The 18,636-nt window shown below is 39.4% G+C and overlaps 1 protein-coding gene across 1 annotated transcript in view; it reads right to left on the bottom strand.

Annotated features, from left to right (window-relative positions):
* MAST2 (microtubule associated serine/threonine kinase 2) overlaps positions 1 to 18,636 on the bottom strand; it is a 231,077-nt gene that overhangs the window by 18,230 nt on the left and 194,211 nt on the right. Inside the window, exons 13-19 of the mRNA XM_075616224.1 lie at positions 14,058 to 14,190; positions 13,329 to 13,396; positions 11,810 to 11,898; positions 10,895 to 11,103; positions 9,921 to 10,059; positions 3,490 to 3,622; positions 3,064 to 3,229 (exon numbers count right to left, since the gene is read on the bottom strand). Of these exons, the coding sequence (XP_075472339.1) occupies positions 3,064 to 3,229; positions 3,490 to 3,622; positions 9,921 to 10,059; positions 10,895 to 11,103; positions 11,810 to 11,898; positions 13,329 to 13,396; positions 14,058 to 14,190 (937 nt within the window). The remainder of the gene's footprint in view (positions 1 to 3,063; positions 3,230 to 3,489; positions 3,623 to 9,920; positions 10,060 to 10,894; positions 11,104 to 11,809; positions 11,899 to 13,328; positions 13,397 to 14,057; positions 14,191 to 18,636) is intronic.

Genomic DNA, 18,636 nt, shown 5'->3' with positions numbered 1-18,636 from the left:
GCAGGGCCATGTAAGGCAAATATCACCCTTATTTGTCTTGCCAATTGCTTGATGTGCTCTTTTTTTGTCTGTCGGGCGTGAAACGTTTGCCGGTAAGTGGTGTCAAAATTCATGCCCAAAAACTACATATTTTGAGAGGAAACAAGATTGCTCTTGTGGTTGCTCAACCAACCATGTTCTACGCCACCTCCTCAGAATGAGCCCTTAAGAGAATATTGTCTAAACACGGAATGATAAAGATCTTCTGATGTCTGAAGTGGGCAACCTTTGCAGCCAAGATCCTCATAAATACCGGAGGGCTGTAAAAAGGCAGAATGGAAGAGCCTGAAACTGATAGATATGGACATGAAGATATCCATCCTTCAAGTCTCCTGGCTTTATCATATTGATGACTGACCGTATTGATTACATTTTGACAGGTTTCTTTACAATACAGTTCAGGTCCTTCTAATCTAGGACTTGGCGAAAAGAACCTTTCTTTTTATGAACCAAAAACATTGAATAAAAACATGGACCTCTTTGATCTTCTGGTAATTTGTGTACAAATTCCATGAGATAACCTTACTGAAGAATTTGAAGTACCCAGGGATGTTTTGTCGTATGGATCCACTTCGCTCTGAAGTTCTTGAGCCTGCCTCCAACCACTGGAGAGTTCAGCGAGGAGGAATCCACTGTACAGTATCTCATTCTGAGATTGGCCTTCTCCGGTCCGATGTTTCCCTTTAGTAGGGAACCTAGAGGATCAACTCACTCGCTTGATGGAAGTGCGACTCTCCGCCAGTCCTAGTATTACAAAAGGAATGTTTCTCTGCTTTAGAGGATGATGAAAATCTGGGTAATCTATCTTGGGGTAAAAAGGAACCTTTACCCCCCATATATTCTGGAAATAATTACGTCAATTTCATTGCCAAACCATGCTTTTACTAAACATGGAATTGCGATTTATTTATTTTTTGATGAGATGTCCGCTGCCCAGGGTGTCAGCCAATGATATAGCTAGAAATTTGGTAGTGATAAATGATGCATTAAATCAGGGGAGCGCAAACCTTTCCAGATGCGCCCCCCTGTCTTTCCCTGCCTCGGTGCTGGTGCCCCCTCCCTACCTTAGAGCTGCGTCAAATGACGCTCTGTCATTGGACGTCACTTGACCCACGACGGCATTTGACACGTGTGACATCACGTCACATGACCCCGCGGTATAATTTGACGCTGCGTTGCCATGGTGATGTATCGTCTGAATCAAGGTAAGTATAGCGTTGCAGAGGCCTCATGCGATCCCCGGCATTTAATTTAAATGCCTCGGGAAAGAGAGAGGGGCCTCTGCAACGGCCCGCGCCCCCCCCCCCCAGCAAAATCTCCCGCCCCCCAGTTTGCGCACCCTTTCACTAGATAATAATAATTTTAAAAAAAAGGAATCCGACAGGATGGCACAATAATTGAGGATTTTTTTTGTGAAGATGTTCCTTATTCAAGGGTTTCCGAACGCTAGAAAGCCAAACCTTCATGGTTCTTGCAAGACATGCAGAGGCTATTACAGGTCTGTACGCTGCTCCCAGTGTAGAATAAAGTCTCTTTAGTAAACCATCCAGTATTGTGTAGATTTAATCATGAAAGGCAGCAACATCCTCCAGGGGAATCGTCCTTCTAGAAAATCTTGCCACTGGGCGTCAACCTTTGGAGGATTCTCCCATTCTTCCTTGTCGTCTGACTTAAAAGGATACATTTAATTAAATTTGCTGATGGTTACTTTTTTTTTCTAAATCGGGATACTTTCAGTCACTCAAAACTAAATCCTTAATTACCGTAAGAACCATTTTTTCTTTGTTGCATAGAAGATTGTCTAATCTATTTATTCATTCATATTTCTCTTCTGTCAGACCCAGAGAGTTAATGTAATCTCCTTTATGGGTTTCTCAATACCATAAACATTGAAATTGGAATGATCATCTTTTCTTTCCTCGTCTTCTAATGATGATTGAAGCAAAATGCCAGATGTGTATTCTATTTCAGAATCATCAGTGGAAGGATGGGAAAGTGTTTCATAATGAATTTCCTGTCATGGACATTTACTAGATGTCTGAAAAGTCTCCTCCTTTGCAGCCTTGAATGATTCAACCATTGAATTTTTGAACCATGTGTGATGTCACGTGCAAGGTGCGTGGGAGAAAACGCCCCTCCCATCAGACCGTGCGGGGACATCGGTAGAGGCCCTTGCGACTAATAGGATTCTCTGGGGCGGATGAAAACTTCCCCGGGCACCCCAACTGGAAAGCTTCAAAAAAGGGCCGCCAAGGGAGTACTAGTCAGCATATGGAAGAGAAACGCAGTACAAGGGCATAGCGGCGGCTCTTTGATGAGCTGCTGACCGGAGGCGGCTAGTGAGTGGCCTCAAACCAAAAAGAAAACATTCCGGAGAACGGACGCGGCAGAGCTTATATGGTCTCTACATATCAGATGTCCTACCTCCAGCTGAAGATACACAATCCGTAGGGTAATGCGTGGTCATGGAGGGACAGTAGAGAAATACAATTTCTGTCCTGGGTATTTAAAATCTGCAAACTTATTAGCTGTTCAGTGTTAAAAGTAAGACAAACCTTAAAGAGGGCTACAGTGTAAGCAACATGAATTATAGTTAACCAGACCAGAGCTCTCTTTGTATTCAATATCAGAAACTGAAGACATTGAAAACTGTACAATTATTACATTATCGTATAATGACAAAACAAAGATCAACTTAATCCTGTTTTGAAAGAAACTGCAGTTTTAAAAATTAATATTAGTTCATTTTTTGACTGAAGAATATTTTTCTAGAAAAGTTAAAGTTCCCTTTCAAATCTACTATATATCCATCTACCACTGATATTTAAACAATATTGCTATGTTTTTGGTGATTGGATGCAAGCCTCAGTCACAATTTTTATATCCCAGTTGGATATTCTGTTCTCTTTACAGCTGGCCAACACATAACTGTTGCAGCCTTGGAGGTGCCATAATGAATTCCAGTGACTGTATTTTAAAACTCGACTAAAGACAATAACAGTATCAAATAAACAAATGACTTACCGCTTATCACCTGTCCAAACAGCTCCTCTGGGGTATCTCCAAAGAAAGGGACACAGCCCACCAAAAACTCGTAAAGAATTACTCCCATGGCCCACCAATCTATAGGCTTTCCATAGCCCTGTCTCAGGATCACCTCAGGAGCAATGTATTCAGGAGTCCCACACACCTGGGGAAAGAGGGAAACAAGGAAATAAATATATTTTGCAGGGAAACAATCTCCAAGCTGTTAAACCAGTATGTGCCCTCTTAAAAACTGAGCATTCACTAAACAAAGAACTCATATCCTCTAGTTCTATAATCAGACCAACACAGGAACTATGAAAATAGGCCTCTGTAATGTTTTGAAAACCACCATGACACATACAGGGTTAAGTATAACCTTATTAAATCAAGGTACGTTTAATGGACCGAATATGTTGTACTCACCTGTTTATCCAGGAACTCTCTGGTGTCCTTCTCAATGTGTCCTTCATACAGGTTTGTTGTTAGACTCATGAGCCCAATTTTAGAGAGACCAAAATCTGTGAGCTTGATATGGCCCATTGAGGTGATCAGGAGGCTGCAGGAACAATGCAGCAACATAATCAACTTTACATGGAACAAGCAGCAGCCAAATTATAAACAGACTACAAAATAAAAATACACTATAAAAAGTTTACATTAAAAAAATCCCTGACATTATGCACTACTTTAAATCAGTATTACTTTAAAACAACTTGCAAATTAGCACTCAAACTAATTGTCAAACTTCTCTTTGTCCCAGGTAAAAGATGCATTCCAAGTTGAATGCATGTTTTTTTTTTTTTTTTTTTACATAAATGGGACGAAGTGGGTCTCTGGAGCTGAACCACTTTAAATTTCAGTTACAGGGACGCCCTTGTTCCTGACATACTTACAGGGGGAAAAAGCCGCCAGTACTTCGTGATTGTTTAAATCCCAGGGTCAAGCAGTCCAATAGGAAGCTGCGACTGTTGGTGTTGCGGTTTCCTACTGGCCCGCATGACGCAGGAGATTTAAACCTCCATTTTGTTTCCTCTGGAGGGCGGCACCTTCCCGGTAAGTATCTCACGAACCTGGGGGGGGGGGGGGGGGGGGGGGGCGGAGGGGTGGGAGAACTAGCTCCTTTAAAATATACTGTATATTTGGATTCACGCTACAAACCAGGGCAGATGCAGTTACACCTTACTGTAAAGTTCACGTCTTCATGCCCACAAATTGCAAGGTGATTATTTAAAGTGGCATATTTGTTTAATTCTGCTTAGCATTAGTCAGGATTGTAATATATACATAACATAAGTAACAGGAATACCTTTACAAGTATATAGCTATAGTTACATAGTAGATGTGGTTGAATGAAGACATACGTTCATCAAGTTCAACCTATGCTAAATTTAGACAGATACTTTATCCTATATCTATACTTCCTTATTGATCCAGAGGAAGGCAAACAAAAAACCCCAGTGTGATTTCATCCAATGATATCTCATATTTTTTTTATAACAAATCTATTGTATCTGCCATCACAGTCTCCATGGGTAATGAATTCCACATTTTAACTGCCCTTACTGTAAAGAATCCTTTCCTTTGTTGCTGGTGAAATCTCCTTTCCTCCAACCTTAAGGCCCGAGTCCTTTGTACTGCATTTCGGATGAATAGTTCTTTTGAAAGCTCCCTGTACAGTCCCCGAATATATTTGTATATAGTTATCATATCCCCTCTTAGACGCTTCTTTTCTAATGTAAATAAATCTAATCTAGCTAGCCTCTCCGCATAGGTTAATTTGTCCATCCCCTTTATTAATTGGGTGGCTCTTCTCTGCACTCTAGTTCCATAATGTATTTTCTAAGGAGTGGTGCCCAAAATTGTACTCCATATTTAAGGTGTGGTCTTACTAATGCTTTGTAAAGGGGCATAATTATGTTTGCTTCCCTTCCATCCATTGTCTGTTTAATGCAAGATAAGATCTTGTTTGCCTTTGCAGCTATTGCATGACTTTGGGCACTATTGCTTAGCCTGCTGTCTACAAACACTCAAATCCTTCTCCATCAAGGATTTCCCCAATTTATTCCCATTTAATTTGTAAGTCGCCTGTTTATTCTTGCTTCCCAAATGCATAACCTTACATTTATCTTTATTAAACCTCATCTGCCATTTACCTGCCCAAGTTTCCAGTCTCTCCAAGTCATTTTGGAGAGAAATTACATCCTGTTCTGATTCTACTACCTTACAATTTAGTGTCAGCAAAGATGGAGACTTAGCTCTCGATGCCAACCTCAAGGTCATTAATAAACAAGTTAAAAAGCAGGGCTCCCAGTACCGATCCCTGAGGTACTCCACTCACGACCTTAACCCAGCCTGAAAAATGTCCATTTACGACAACCCTCTGTTGTCTGTCCTTTAACCAGTTTTCAATCCAGATGCATATATTTTTACTGAGTTCAATTTGCTTTATTTTGTACACCAACCTCTTGTGCGGAACTGTATCAAAAGCCTTTGCAAAATCTAAGTAGACCACATCAACTGCATTACCCTGGTCTAAATTCCTACTTACCTCCTCAAAGAAACAAATAAGGTTAGTTTGGCATGATCTATCCTTCATAAATTCATGCTGACTATTGCTAATAATTTTGTTTTCCGTTATGTATTCCTGAATATTATTCCGTATTAAACCTTCAAGTAGTTTCCCCACTATTGAAGTCAGGCTTAAAGGTCTATAATTCCCTGGTTGTTATCTAACTCCCTTTTTAAATATAGGCACCACATCTGCTTTACAATAATCTTGTGGTAATGAGCCTGTGGAAATAGAGTCCTTGAATATTAAATGTAATGGTTTGGCTATTACTGAACTTAACTCCTTGTGAACTCTTGGATGTATGCCATCAGGGCCAGGTGCCTTATTTACTTTATTTTTTTTTAGCTGCCTATGAACTCCTTCCTGAGTTAATCAATTGTTCATCAATATGGAGGTTGTGGCTTCCTCTTGCGGCACTACAATTAAAATAGATTCTTCCCTGGTAAACACAGAGGCAAAGAATTTGTTTAATACCTCTGCTTTTTCCTTATCTCCAATAATCTGCCTGCCCATCTCACACTGAAAGGGTTCTAGAGTTAATTTTCTCATTTTTTTGTTAAGGTACTTAAAGAACTTTTAAGGGTTGATCTTACTTTCTATTGCAATCCTTTTTTTCATTATCCATTTTTGCTAATTTGATTGCCCTTTTGCAATTTTTGTTACGTTCCTTATAATTCTGATACGATGCATCTGTCCCTTGTGACTTAAAGCTGCAGTTCAGTCTTTTTTTTTTTTAATTATTTTTTTTTTACTTCAATAGTTTCATGTGGGCAATCTCTAATTACCTAAAGAACTGTATAGCTGCCAGTCAATTCGTTCTCCATGCATTGATCGGCAACATTTGGTGACATAATTAGAGATGGCATATGTTTTTCTTCTGCTTCTTTCTCTCAGTGGAAGCTCATGAATATTCATGAGCACTCCTGCACTGACATGTGCTAGAGGAAGGGCAGGGCTGACAAAGGGGTGTGCCAGGGCTTTTGACAGGACATGAAGGGGCAGTGCCTTAGCAAATACTTGTTAAAATAGAATACAAGAAAATTGGTCTTTCAAAGTTATTTTTTTTAAAACAGAAAATGCTAAAAGTATTTTTTCTTACTACAGAACTGATTTATTAAAAAAAAACACATGCAGGATATTGACTGAACTGCAGCTTTAAAGAATCTAAACATCTGCCTCTTTTCCATTTCCTCCCGTACCTGTTTATTTAGCCACATTGGTTTTTACTTATTTCTTTTATACTTATTACCCAAGGGTATACACTGATAAGTGTGCTTTTCTAACAATGTTTTAAAGACTGGCCATTTATCTTCCACCTTTTTATCTGCAAATGCATCATCCCAATATATTACTTGTAGATTAGTCCTCAGTTTCTTAAAATCTGCCTTTCTAAACTTTACGGTCTTTGTTGAACCCAAGTAATCAGTTTTTTGATAATTTATTTCAAATGAGATCATGTTATGATCACTCTTACCCAAAGGTTCCAGGACTTGAATATTTGCTATTAATGTACTTCTACATTGTTTGATATTACCAAATCCAGTATTGCCCCTCTCCTGGTTGGTTTCTCAATAATTTGGGTCATATGATTGTCTTTAAGCACCCCCAAAAACCTGTTTCCTTTTGTTGTAATGCTAATCTCATTGCCCCAGTCTGTGTCTGGATAATTAAAATCACCCATTATGCAAACATGACCTAGTTTTGATGCCTTCTCCATTTGCAAAAGTATTTTAGCTTCCTCAATCTCACAGATATTTGGTGGTTTATAGAATATCCATACAAACATTTTCTTTATATTTCTACCTCCACTGCTAGTTTCTATCCACAAGGTCTCTACATTTTCATCAATCCCTTCATAAACAATCTTCCTTTATAATAGGGTTTAGATCCGGTTTAACATATAAGCATACTCCACCTCCTATTCTATTTGCTTGATCCTTCCGAAAAAGGGAATAACCCTCTAAATTAACTGCCCAGTCATGAGTTTCATCCCACCATGTTTCAGTAATGCCTGTGATATCATACTGCTCACTTGTAGCTATTAATTCAAGCTCCCCCTTTAATCTGTCAGGCTTCTTTCATTAGCAAGCATTTAAGGTTTTTTTCAGGCTGTACTATTATCTTATCTTCTCTTTCCTTTCTGCGCCAAATTGGTTGTCTTTAGAAGTTTTCTAGTATTATCTGTATTTACTACGAGTGTCTCGCTGCTTGTTAAACTCACACGTGCCCCTATTCTACCTCCATAACCCCTTGTTTCCTTATCTATTCCATTTAGTTCGTTATCTGTTTCATTCCCCTCCCCCTCCATCCCAGTTTAAAATCTCCTCCAACCTTTTTAACATTCTCCCCCCCTAATACAGAAGTTCCCTCTTCATTGAGGTGCGATCAGTCCCTAGAATATAGATGGCACCTCTCAGAAAAGGAGTCCCAGTGCTCTAAAGCCTTAAAACCCTCTTTCCTACACCACTTTCTTAGCCATGCATTAACCTCCCTGATCTCTGACTGTCTCCCTGCGGTAGTGCATGGCACTGGTAGTATTTCAGAAAATACTACCTTGGAGGTCCTTGCCTTAAGCTTTTGGCCTAGATCCCTGAAATCATTATTTAGGGCCCTCCATCTTTCTCTAACTTTGTCATTGGTGCCAACATGTACCAAGACCGCCGGGTCAATCCCAGCCCCTCCCAACAATCTGTCTACCCGATCCGCAATGTGCCGAACCCGAGCACCCGGGGGGCAATAAACTGTTCGGTTCATGCGGTACCGGCAACAGATTTCCCTATCTACCTTTCTAATAATGGAGTTCCCCTACCACCACAATCTATCTTTGTATCTGAGCATCCTGAGTCCCCTCTGTGCTGGAGGAACTATTCCCCTTAAACCTTTCATTAGAGGAGCGTGCATGCATTGTGCAGCTGTTTAAACATGCCTTTTGTGTTGTAATCTGTAGATTTTAATGTATCCCCAATGATCTTCCAGTTATGGGGGCTGCAAGTTTCTCTTCATGTTGCTCCAATACATTTTCTGATTTCATCCTCCCGTGTTCCTTTTGGTCATCATCTTGGTTTTTTGATATCCCTTGGAATCCAGTCAAGTACCATCTTTGACCAAGAACGGTTATTTCTTCTTGAGTTATGTCTGGCTCACTGCCATTTTAGTTTCGTCACCCTTGTGATGTCACTGACTTGTTTGTTTCCAAAGCCATTCATTGTATTTCTTCTCTTTGAGCATACATCTCTCCATACTTCTATGAGTTGTCTGAAGCTTCTGAATTATCCCTGCATTTAGTTTCCAAGTTTTAAATCTATACGTGAGCACATGCAGGATACACTAGTCAAACACTTTCCTTTGAAGCACAGTGGCGGGTTCCCTTGAAAGATTGCCTTGTTTTTTTCCAAATGTGCTCCATTCCATCTTCAGTCCCCTACTAATTTCATTCAGAAAGGTTCCCATCCATCGTTACTTGCTGACCAATGTAGACCTTATTTTTGACTACTTCTTAAAATTTTCTATTGCATTTATTTCAATCTTTGCAGAGTTGACATTTGTTGATCCCTTTGGTCTTGCTGAAATTCATCTAGAGGACCACCTTCTTACTTGCTTCAGTGAGTTCTTTGATTTGCTGCTGGAAGTGTTCTGAACTTGTTGTAAAAATAACCATGTCGTCTGCAAATCGTAGGTAACTCAAATATCCACCGTTGATTTTGATTCTTTTTCTTCCCAATTCAAGGTCTTGAACAATTAAAGTGTTCCTGTGAAAAGGTTTGCCGACATGGTGTCTCCCTGTCGCATGCACGCTGATCCTCATCTTGCTTGTGTCCACGCAATCTAATGGTTAACCCTGCATTTTCATAAATGTTCCTTATAGTACCAATGCACAAGTATGCTTCTTCAACCTTGCATTAACACATTTAAAATGGGTGAGGTGTAGACTGAATCATATGCTTTTTCGTTCTCTACAAATCCTAAGGAGAGTGGTAGATCGTATTCGTTACTTCGGAAAATCACTTATTGTACAATTTAGGGTTAGGGTTGGTCCATTGTGTAAGCTGGCCAAAGTACAAGGTCTGTAATTAGGTATCTTCGTAAAACTCTTGTACATGATTGGCTGTAGACCGGATTGGTCTTTCTTGGTCCCCTTTCTTATGAAAACTGTGGCATAGCGCTCTTTTAAAAAAAAAAAAAAAAATGTTGGGAGGGATTTCACCCAACTAAGCTCAGCCAAACCATTATATTGAGTGATTCTAAATATTCTCTTAATACAAAGCATTAAAATCTTACTACGTACTTATCTGGTTTCAGATCTCGATGGACAATGCCGTAGTTGTGAAGATATTCTAGTGCCAGAACAGTCTCTGCAAAATACATCCTGGCCATATCAACTGGAAGTGCCCCAATATTCTTTAGCAATGTGGCACAATCTCCCCCTGTGACAAAATAAATCAAAACAAGCCATCAATAAATACATAAATATGTATAAGTGCATATCAATGCATATATATATATAATATTGTTTACATAAGGACAAGTCAGTTCAATTCACACAAAGCACTCAGAAAAGCCAGTTAAAGCATTTCAGAGAAAAACATGTCCACTGTCTGAAAGTGTTCTCCACACCGACTTATTCCCAAGATACTGATTATTTCCATTTTCACTTGGATCGACTTGCACACTTATTCAGAATGTCAATTTTGTTCAACTTAACTCACAATTTAGGTTTTGTAATATATGCTGCAACCACATCTAGCTGTAACAGACCTCTCTAAAATGGGAAATTAAAGAATTTACACCTGTGACCGACCTCACAGCTACTGTACAGTAGATGGCCATCGTTACCCTCATTGAAATTCTGGAAAGTGCATGTTGGGAGTCTGAGTAGTCACATCTCTATGGTCTTGCTTTGATATTGGGAGGCTGGCTGACAAATGTATTATGTTATGGAAAATTTGTTTTGCACAAAACGACCGACAAATAAACAAATCTTTTAACCGGTTTAATATTCAGATAGCAAAATGACAACAATGAGACAACCAAAGAAAATATATTCCTCCATATTTTATGTGGTACCAATGTGTATGGGTTTTTATTGAGGTAACCCCCCATGTTTTCAACTACGATAAGCTGTTAAAACTAAGAAGCAACACAAATGAAAACAAGTATCAATGCCACTAGTAGAGGGGTAAAAGCTTGAGAAAATATGGAGCCAAAATGTCCTAGTTTTAGTAGGAGATCATAATTAGGGGACAGTGAGAAGATACACACCTTCCACATATTCCATCACCATACAGAGGTGCCGCTTTGTCTCAAAAGAGCAAAACATGCTGACCACAAAGGGATTCTCAGCAAAGGTGAGGATGTCTCTCTCCACAAAAGCCTGCTGGATTTGGTTCCTTAGGATCAAATTTTGCTTGTTTATCTTCTTCATAGCAAATCTCTGACGGGTTCCCTTGTGCCGCACTAAATACACAGCCCTGGAATATGTAAAGACATAAGCATATTGAGCACACGATACTGTACATTTGATCAAACATTAAGCTGCTTTAAGGTGCAAGATGTTTCTATTCTACAGAACAGAGCTGAAGTCAATGTGCCTGATTTCCTAATGTGTTAATCACTTATTGGTGAGATCAATAAAATATAATTGATCAAATCATTTTTAGGGTGGAAGAATTGCTGCTTTAGGGGCACAACTGTGTTTTTATTTATTAACAGTTTTGATGTATTTAACATTTTTTCTTTTTTAAAAGGGCCATAGATTATACCATGGTGGTAGTATTTATAAAATAAATAGCATAACTGGTGATCAAAGAAAGAAGAATGTAGTCTAACTGTTGACTAGACCATGCACTTGTACCCATTAACTATGTATTTTCAACACCTTACCTATAAATGTTAAAAACGTAGTGAAATGTAGGTTTAATGACCATTATAATTCAATTAATTTAGTAGACAAAGCATAATGTGTTAAAAAGAAGAAAAACTCTGGACGTACAACAAACATACCAAGTAATGATCATGTATTCTGAATATATTAGCATGCAGATAACCAGTAATTGAGAGTTTGGAGATTTTTCTTGTTTTAATCAGGTTGGTTCAGCTTCAGATCACAAATTACTGGAAGTGGTGTAGTACGGTAGCAAACTTATGGCCGAACATAAAATAATTTTTGGTCTATACCCGTATGCTCCATTGCTGATCAGCTTAATGTTTTCAAACTGCTCTTCTGAAGGCGTTTTCTTTGGCTGGAGTATAGCACCACTGCGACTCTAAAAAGACAGATAAGAGTTACTACTACACACTGGTCCTCCCTGCTTCCTCTGCTAGAAAACATGATCATAATTAATAACAACAATTGTTTGTTCTTGTATAGCGCTGCTAGTTTTACGTAGCTCTTTATAGAGACCTTTTGCAGACAGTCCCTGCCCCATAGAGCTTACACTCTATGTGGGTTTTTTGTGCCTGAGGCACAGGAAGATAAAGTGACTTGCCCAAGGTCACAAGGAGCCAACACCATTGGAACCAGGTTCCCATGCTTCAGAGTCAGTGTCTTTACTCACTGAGATGCTCCTTCAGCAATATCTCAGTAATTAATGCTACAAAGAAGGCTGTACTAGCTGGATTGTGTTAATAAATTGAATGTTTAAATGATATTTACCAGTGCATCAGAAGTTATTTTGTTCATTTTCCAAAAGGTTTGGGCTTCTGATAAAATGCACTCAGAATAATCCAGTGTATTTTGAAATGCGCTACAGCTCCTCATTAATAAACTTCTCAGTCTTTACAACCTCATATTATTGCAGTAGTCGGTGGAAACTAACTGTGCCATGTAATTCTTACAACAAAAAGGGATTTCTGTCTTTCAAATGCTGACCTAAGAACATTTGCATGAAGCATATTCCAGTACTCCGTAACGTAGCTGTACAAGCTGCATGAAGGTGTAGTCCCATGTAGCATTAAATTAAAAGGAATGGCAGTGATAGGTTTAAGATGTAAAACTAGGTAAATTATACCTTTAAAAGAAGGGAAAAAACGATTTTAAAATGATGGTTTTAATGTTTTCATGGTAACCTCAAATTTAGGATGTGTTGTAACACATTTATCCTTTGGCTTGTCGGCCCTGCGTCCCAGTGATTTGTTTTTGACATGCAAAGGGTGTGTGGGTGTGTGGGTGTGTGTATCTATCTGATGATAGAATAGCAGCAAATAGTCAACAGAAAACTTCCAGGCTGCCAAAAAATAATTTAAAAACACTTACACTTGTGTGAACTTTGTTAAATGCAATCAATCAACTAATTTAACTTACTAAACGTATTCATCACTAATTACATTTGGTCTTTTTTGGTACTGCACATAAACATGGTCAGCAAGCTGGAAGCTAAACATAATCAACTCTTGGTCCTCATTCACTACTCCACACCGGCTGTATCATGGATGGATAGCTTAGCTTTCTCACTAACCCCTTAGTTATTTATATTTTCATGCCCAGAATCGTGCCATCTACAGTTTACAAATGTATTTGTATGAGGTTTTAGAGACTGCAGGAGGCTTGGGGGACCTGTGTGCAACGTGGATGTACATGAGTGACTACATCATCTAATGTGGTAGCCAGTACCTCTAAAACCTGTCAAATCAATTCCACAACGCTACATATAACTGTAACAAGATACATTGCTTGAAAAAATATAGCTCCCTTTACCTCCACGGAGTCATCAGTCTCAGGTGTATCTGGGTGACTGCTGTCATAGCTGTTCAGCTGGGCCATTTCTGATAATAAACCATAATAGTTTAATAGAAAACCAAAACATCAAAAACCGAGATGAAGATAACTACAATCCTGATCTACGCTGAGCACAATATGGAATGACATCTCTAATGCAAAAGCAGGGAAGGGTAATTTAATCTCTCTGCTTTTGGGAAGCCATGTAATATGCAACAGAACAACGGGTTAATTGTTCTCCAATTACTGTTGCATAGTGGTCAATTAGAGGGTCAAATGACCTTTAACAATCCTTGCTCATACAAGCTACTGTCTTCCAGGGATGGAAGATCAGTTGCTTTATTATGTTGATACCTGCAGCTTGGATGCTAAACTTGACATTTCCATTTGGAGAGTTGCAGTAGTTTAATTAACAAAGCATGTTTTGTTTAAGTTTTCACAAATGAAATAAAATGCAAAAGTTAACTAACCAGTTTAGTTTACTGCAACCTATTACAGAAGCAGTACAGATCTTTACAGGATCCTTTATGTAAAAGGTTTCAGATCACAGTAAAGAGTTATATAGAAGACAAAGTGGACCTAGAGAAAACTGGCTTCTTTACTACTGATGGATGATCTGCATAGTTGCATGTCATACAATAAACTGCAGTATACGCTTTCATTTTGCTGTAATAATCAAAAGAATGTAGAGAGAAGTAAACTGCTCACCCTCCAAGGGATCTCTGGTGAGTCCCAGTTGGCTGATGATGTAACGCGGAATGTCCGACTTGATTCCTTCCCCTTCTTTGGCATGGCCTTCGGCAGCTTCCAACAGATGGTAGAATTCTTCTGGATCAAATTCCTGAAGATAAAACAGGACATTGTGGGTCATTAACATCACATCGAAGTCGACACTTCGGTTTCGTTAAATGTTGGAAAAGCTACTTCTACTGTTCATACCGTTAGAGCATTTAACCATCATACAACTGAAGGACCAGAAAGAAAAACCTGCATAAAAGGTGACAAGGTGCAATCATACCCAAAATCACCATTGGTTGTGATTACATATGACGTGTTTAGCACAATTACAAGTACCACAATAAATTAAAGAAAACAATCTTAAACTCTGACTTCTAAAGTATTTTAAAGACTGCAGCTGTACCAGGGATACAATATGCTATTCCATTTACCAGCACCCCCTGCTCATCTCCTCACGGTGTATCCCTGCCAAGTGAGGGAAGTGACAATCACATTGGAATTAAAACTTCTGACATACAGTATCGCTCTATTCCAGGAGCAGTTTTTTTCAGAGGGACTTTCTCCCAATTAAAGTGACCCTACATGGTGTTTAGGAGAAGCCTTCAGGAACATGGAGGGATGTCCTTAAAATGTTTGTGAAGGAATGAGCTCTAATTACATGTGTATTTGAAAATACACTAGTATTTATTATAAAAAGTCAGGCTTCATTCTTTCCCCACAACATATCCAGACATGTTCCACAGTATTCAATGGTAATGTTACTGCAGTATACAGTACACACCAACAATTGATTTTAACACAGGGGGTGTTCTTCCAGGAAATGATGTAGCCCAGGGGTGGCCAACGCCATTCCTCGAGGGCCACCAACAGCCAGGTATTAGGGATATCCTGCTTCAGCAAAGGTGGCTCAATCAGAAGATTGAGCCACCTGTACTGAAGCAGGGATATCCCTAATACCTGGCCAATTGGTGGCCCTCGAGGAATGGAGTTGGCAACCACTGATATAGCAAGTTTCTGTGAGCTAGCTCACAAGGTCTCCCTGGTGAGATGGATTCTATGGTCTGTGATGCAATGACTAACGTTGCACGGATCTGAATGCTGCAAAATATTGTAGGAAACGTCAACATTTTTATCTTAGAATTCATTCTAAAACACGTACGCATTTCTTTGTGTAAGAATACTGGTGATGCATATTCCATGGCAGAAAATATTACGCCTCTCCTACTGTAGGCAAAGTTATGACAGGCAGCTTCCTTCTAAAACAAAAGCTTCATGCATGTGACTGGCCTGCAGATTATGTAAAACAGATGATGTCTAAGTCATTAACTGGGATAAATTATTGTGCAGGAATAGCTGGAGCTCTCAGCGAGATGTACATCTGCCTATCATATTATGCAAATGCAACCACACTGAGTTTAATGAACGGAAACATAGCTCCAGGAAAATGATAGCAGGTCTGTGACATTTATTAAAGAAATAGTGGGACGAGAAAATGAGTAGATGCAGATATCGCCGGTTCTGTGCTTTGGCCAGGAATGACAATATGAGTTATATGAGGCATTACCAGTGAATCCTATGGAAAATGTGATATAATTAGTTATGATCTAATTATGGTTCAGTAACTCCAATATCAAAGTTGTTCATAACTACATCACATGTAGTCTCCTTCTGCTTCAATTACAAATCACATAAGTGTCACCTTCTCAAAATAAGAGAGCTGAAATAAGAGAGTGAGCTCTCAATGCCACTTTCCTAAACAATAACTGGGCAGGTCCTGGTAACTATGCCAAAAATATCACGTTTGGGATAATGAGACGTGTATCACGGTTAGATCCTTGGCATATTTTACCATCTATAGTATCAACATAGATATACATAACCTCCAAAGATAATAGTTAAAACAAGTTTGCAACAAAGGGATCAGAAAAAGGATGTTATATTAAATAACTAAAAAGTGGATGCTGAACTGTTAATTATAATACTGAAAAACATTTCATTTTATATTCAAAAAATTACAACTTCTTGCTATGAAACTTTTAAAACAAAATAGGCCTATAAACAAACTGCAAAAATAATTTACCAAAAAGCTTCTATAAACTATATACGCGCACACTGGTATGTGCAAGTGCGTGTATATGTATATATATTTATATACAGTATGTGTATATATATTTATATATATATGTGTGTGTGTGTGTATATATATATATATATATATATATATACACATGTATATGTATGTGTGTGTATGTATGTATATACTGTATGTGCGAGCGTGCTTACATGTGCAAGCGCGTGCGTGTACATGTGCGAGCGCGTGTACATATATATATATATACATATATATATATATACATATATATATATATACATATATATATATGCAAATATAGCTGTATGCTCATCTGCATGTCTTAGGCAGGTCTGCAACCCCGCCTTTCCCCATTATCACCCAGCATACAGCACTTCCACTGCAGCAAGGGATTCTGGGAAATGACATGCAAATGAGCACACAGTGTCACTTTTTGCCTCAATAACCATTTTTAACATGGTTCCCTATAGGCTTAAGCTTGATGCATGGTCAGAGCTTCGAGCACTGACCATATATATATATACAAATATACATACACATGTATATGTATACACATGTATGTGTATGTATGTGTGTATGTGTGTGTGTGTATGTGTGTGTGTGTGTGTATGTATGTGTGTGTGTGTGTATGTATGTGTGTGTGTGTGTGTGTGTGTGTGTGTGTGTGTGTATGTGTGTATGTGTGTATGTGTGTATGTGTGTATGTGTGTGTGTGTATGTGTGTATGTATGTGTGTGTGTATGTGTGTATGTGTGTATGTGTGTGTGTGTGTGTGTGTGTGTGTGTGTGTGTGTGTGTGTGTGTGTGTGTGTGTGTGTGTGTGTGTGTGTGTGTGTGTGTGTGTGTGTGTGTGTGTGTGTATGTGTGTGTGTGTGTGTGTGTGTGTGTGTGTATGTGTGTGTATGTGTGTGTATGTGTGTGTATGTGTGTGTATGTGTGTGTATGTGTGTGTATGTGTGTGTATGTATATACTGTATGTGCGAGCGCGTGCGTGTACATGTGCGAGCGCGTGCGTGTACATGTGCGAGCGCGTGCGTGTACATGTGCGAGCGCGTGCGTGTACATGTGCGAGCGCGTGCGTGTACATGTGCGAGCGCGTGCGTGTACATGTGCGAGCGCGTGCGTGTACATGTGCGAGCGCGTGCGTGTACATGTGCGAGCGCGTGCGTGTACATGTGCGAGCGCGTGCGTGTACATGTGCGAGCGCGTGCGTGTACATGTGCGAGCGCGTGCGTGTACATGTGCGAGCGCGTGCGTGTACATGTGCGAGCGCGTGCGTGTACATGTGCGAGCGCGTGCGTGTACATGTGCGAGCGCATGCGTGTACATGTGCGAGCGCGTGCGTACATGTGCGAGCACGTGCGTACATGTGCGAGCACGTGCGTGTACATGTGCGAGCGCGTGCGTGTACATGTACATGTGCGAGCGCGTGCATGTGCGAGCGCGTGCATGTGCATGTGCGAGCGCGTGCGTGTATACACACAATATACAGTGTGTGTGCTTGTATGTATATTTATCTTTCCTTGACATCTGCAAGTTCATTTTCAGAGCTGTCACTAAAAGCTTTGGAGTTCATTACTCAACTCACGGAGACCGTGCCGTCTCCACCTGCTCTCCCCCCTCGCCTGACAATGACAGGTGCAGGAGTTGCTTTGGAAACCTTTTGGCATATTTGTTTCTTTCAAAAGCAAGCTACATTCTGAATTGCTCCTGAGAACAATACCCCGCATAAGGGAAGACTTGGCATGTGGACACATACATAGTGCAGCGTTCAGGTGAGAGAGTGAAAGAGAAGGCAAACAAACAGCCACTGGTCTTAATACTGTACATGTAGGAACCTTAAGTTCATGTATTCGCAACCAAATACACATTACAATTGACCCCACAGATTCAATGTGTGTTATATGGTTATTATTTTTATAGTTTGTTTAATTATCTTGTTACAGCACAATGCTGTGGCACAGGTTGTTCCCTGATCTTTAAATAATATTTGAAACATGCACATAGGCAATAGATGTTCAAATCCTCTATCCATTATGGTTTATTTTTGCTGTGTACCGTACATGTAATCTATAAACTAAATATTCAGGTCTTGGGTGCGAAAAGATTCTGCATTTTTTATTTAATGCAATCCAAGCACAGTAAATGGGTTGATCACAATGTGAAAAATACCCTGTGTATGGATGTCATTATTTTATCTACTCTTTAATAAGCTGCTCAGAAATAAGTTTGTCAGATTCAGATATGCAGCTAAAATCTACATTATCATTTACAAGTTATTTTAACAGGAAATCAACATTAACATGGTATCTTCAACCACTGCCTCACAGAGTTAATGTATTCGTAAAGGGGACGAACCAGCCACAGGAATGAACTCTGCTACAAATGTCAGCTAGCCTTTCTGTATTCTAATTGCAACAGATAACTGCATTTATATGCCAGACCCAAGTACTTCCT

Source organism: Ascaphus truei, chromosome 10, assembly GCF_040206685.1.
Source record: "Ascaphus truei isolate aAscTru1 chromosome 10, aAscTru1.hap1, whole genome shotgun sequence".
Taxonomy (NCBI): domain Eukaryota; kingdom Metazoa; phylum Chordata; class Amphibia; order Anura; family Ascaphidae; genus Ascaphus; species Ascaphus truei.
This window is presented reverse-complemented; position numbering and strand designations above follow the sequence as displayed.